We start from the raw sequence: 483 nt of genomic DNA on the forward strand, positions 1-483 counted from the left end.
TCTGCTACAAGGGCAGGGGCAAGAAGGCAGCTCCTGAGGCATGAGGGGAAATGGCTCCAAAGGCAGTGGGGGGAGGTCCCTGACCCTGTGCCATGGACACTGGGTCCACAGACCCGCGGGGTCCCCCACAGCACAGACCCACGCCCTTCCTCTCAGGCCCCTGCGCGGCCCCCAGGGCACTCGGGACAGCGCTGCTCCCCTGCTGCTGCTGCAGCTGTTTCTGGGGGCAGCGCCCACGGGCCGGGTCGGACCGGACCGGACCGGGTGCAGGCACTGATGGGGGCTCTGAACCCACACGTGCTCCCGCTCCGCCCGGGGCTGCACGAGGGCCGCTGTGACCCGGCAGCGCAGGCCCCGCACCGGGCCACGACCGGGGCCTCACCTGCGGCCCGGCCGCCGCCGCCCGCCCTGCGGGAGCCCGGCCGCCCAGGTCCTGTCCTGCTGCAACCAATGGCTGGGGGGCCCCCCCCGCCAGCGCCCGCG

The 483-nt window shown here is 74.5% G+C and overlaps 1 protein-coding gene across 1 annotated transcript in view; it reads left to right on the forward strand.

Moving 5' to 3' along the window:
- Positions 1-276: 276 nt before the first annotated feature.
- PELP1 (proline, glutamate and leucine rich protein 1) overlaps positions 277-483 on the forward strand; it is a 9,988-nt gene continuing 9,781 nt past the window's right edge. The window contains exon 1 of the mRNA XM_025192266.1: positions 277-430. Within this exon, the coding sequence (XP_025048051.1) occupies positions 277-430 (154 nt within the window). The remainder of the gene's footprint in view (positions 431-483) is intronic.

The sequence above is a fragment of the Alligator sinensis genome, unplaced genomic scaffold (genome assembly GCF_000455745.1).
Source record: "Alligator sinensis unplaced genomic scaffold, ASM45574v1 scaffold662_3, whole genome shotgun sequence".
NCBI classification, from domain to species: Eukaryota; Metazoa; Chordata; order Crocodylia; family Alligatoridae; genus Alligator; species Alligator sinensis.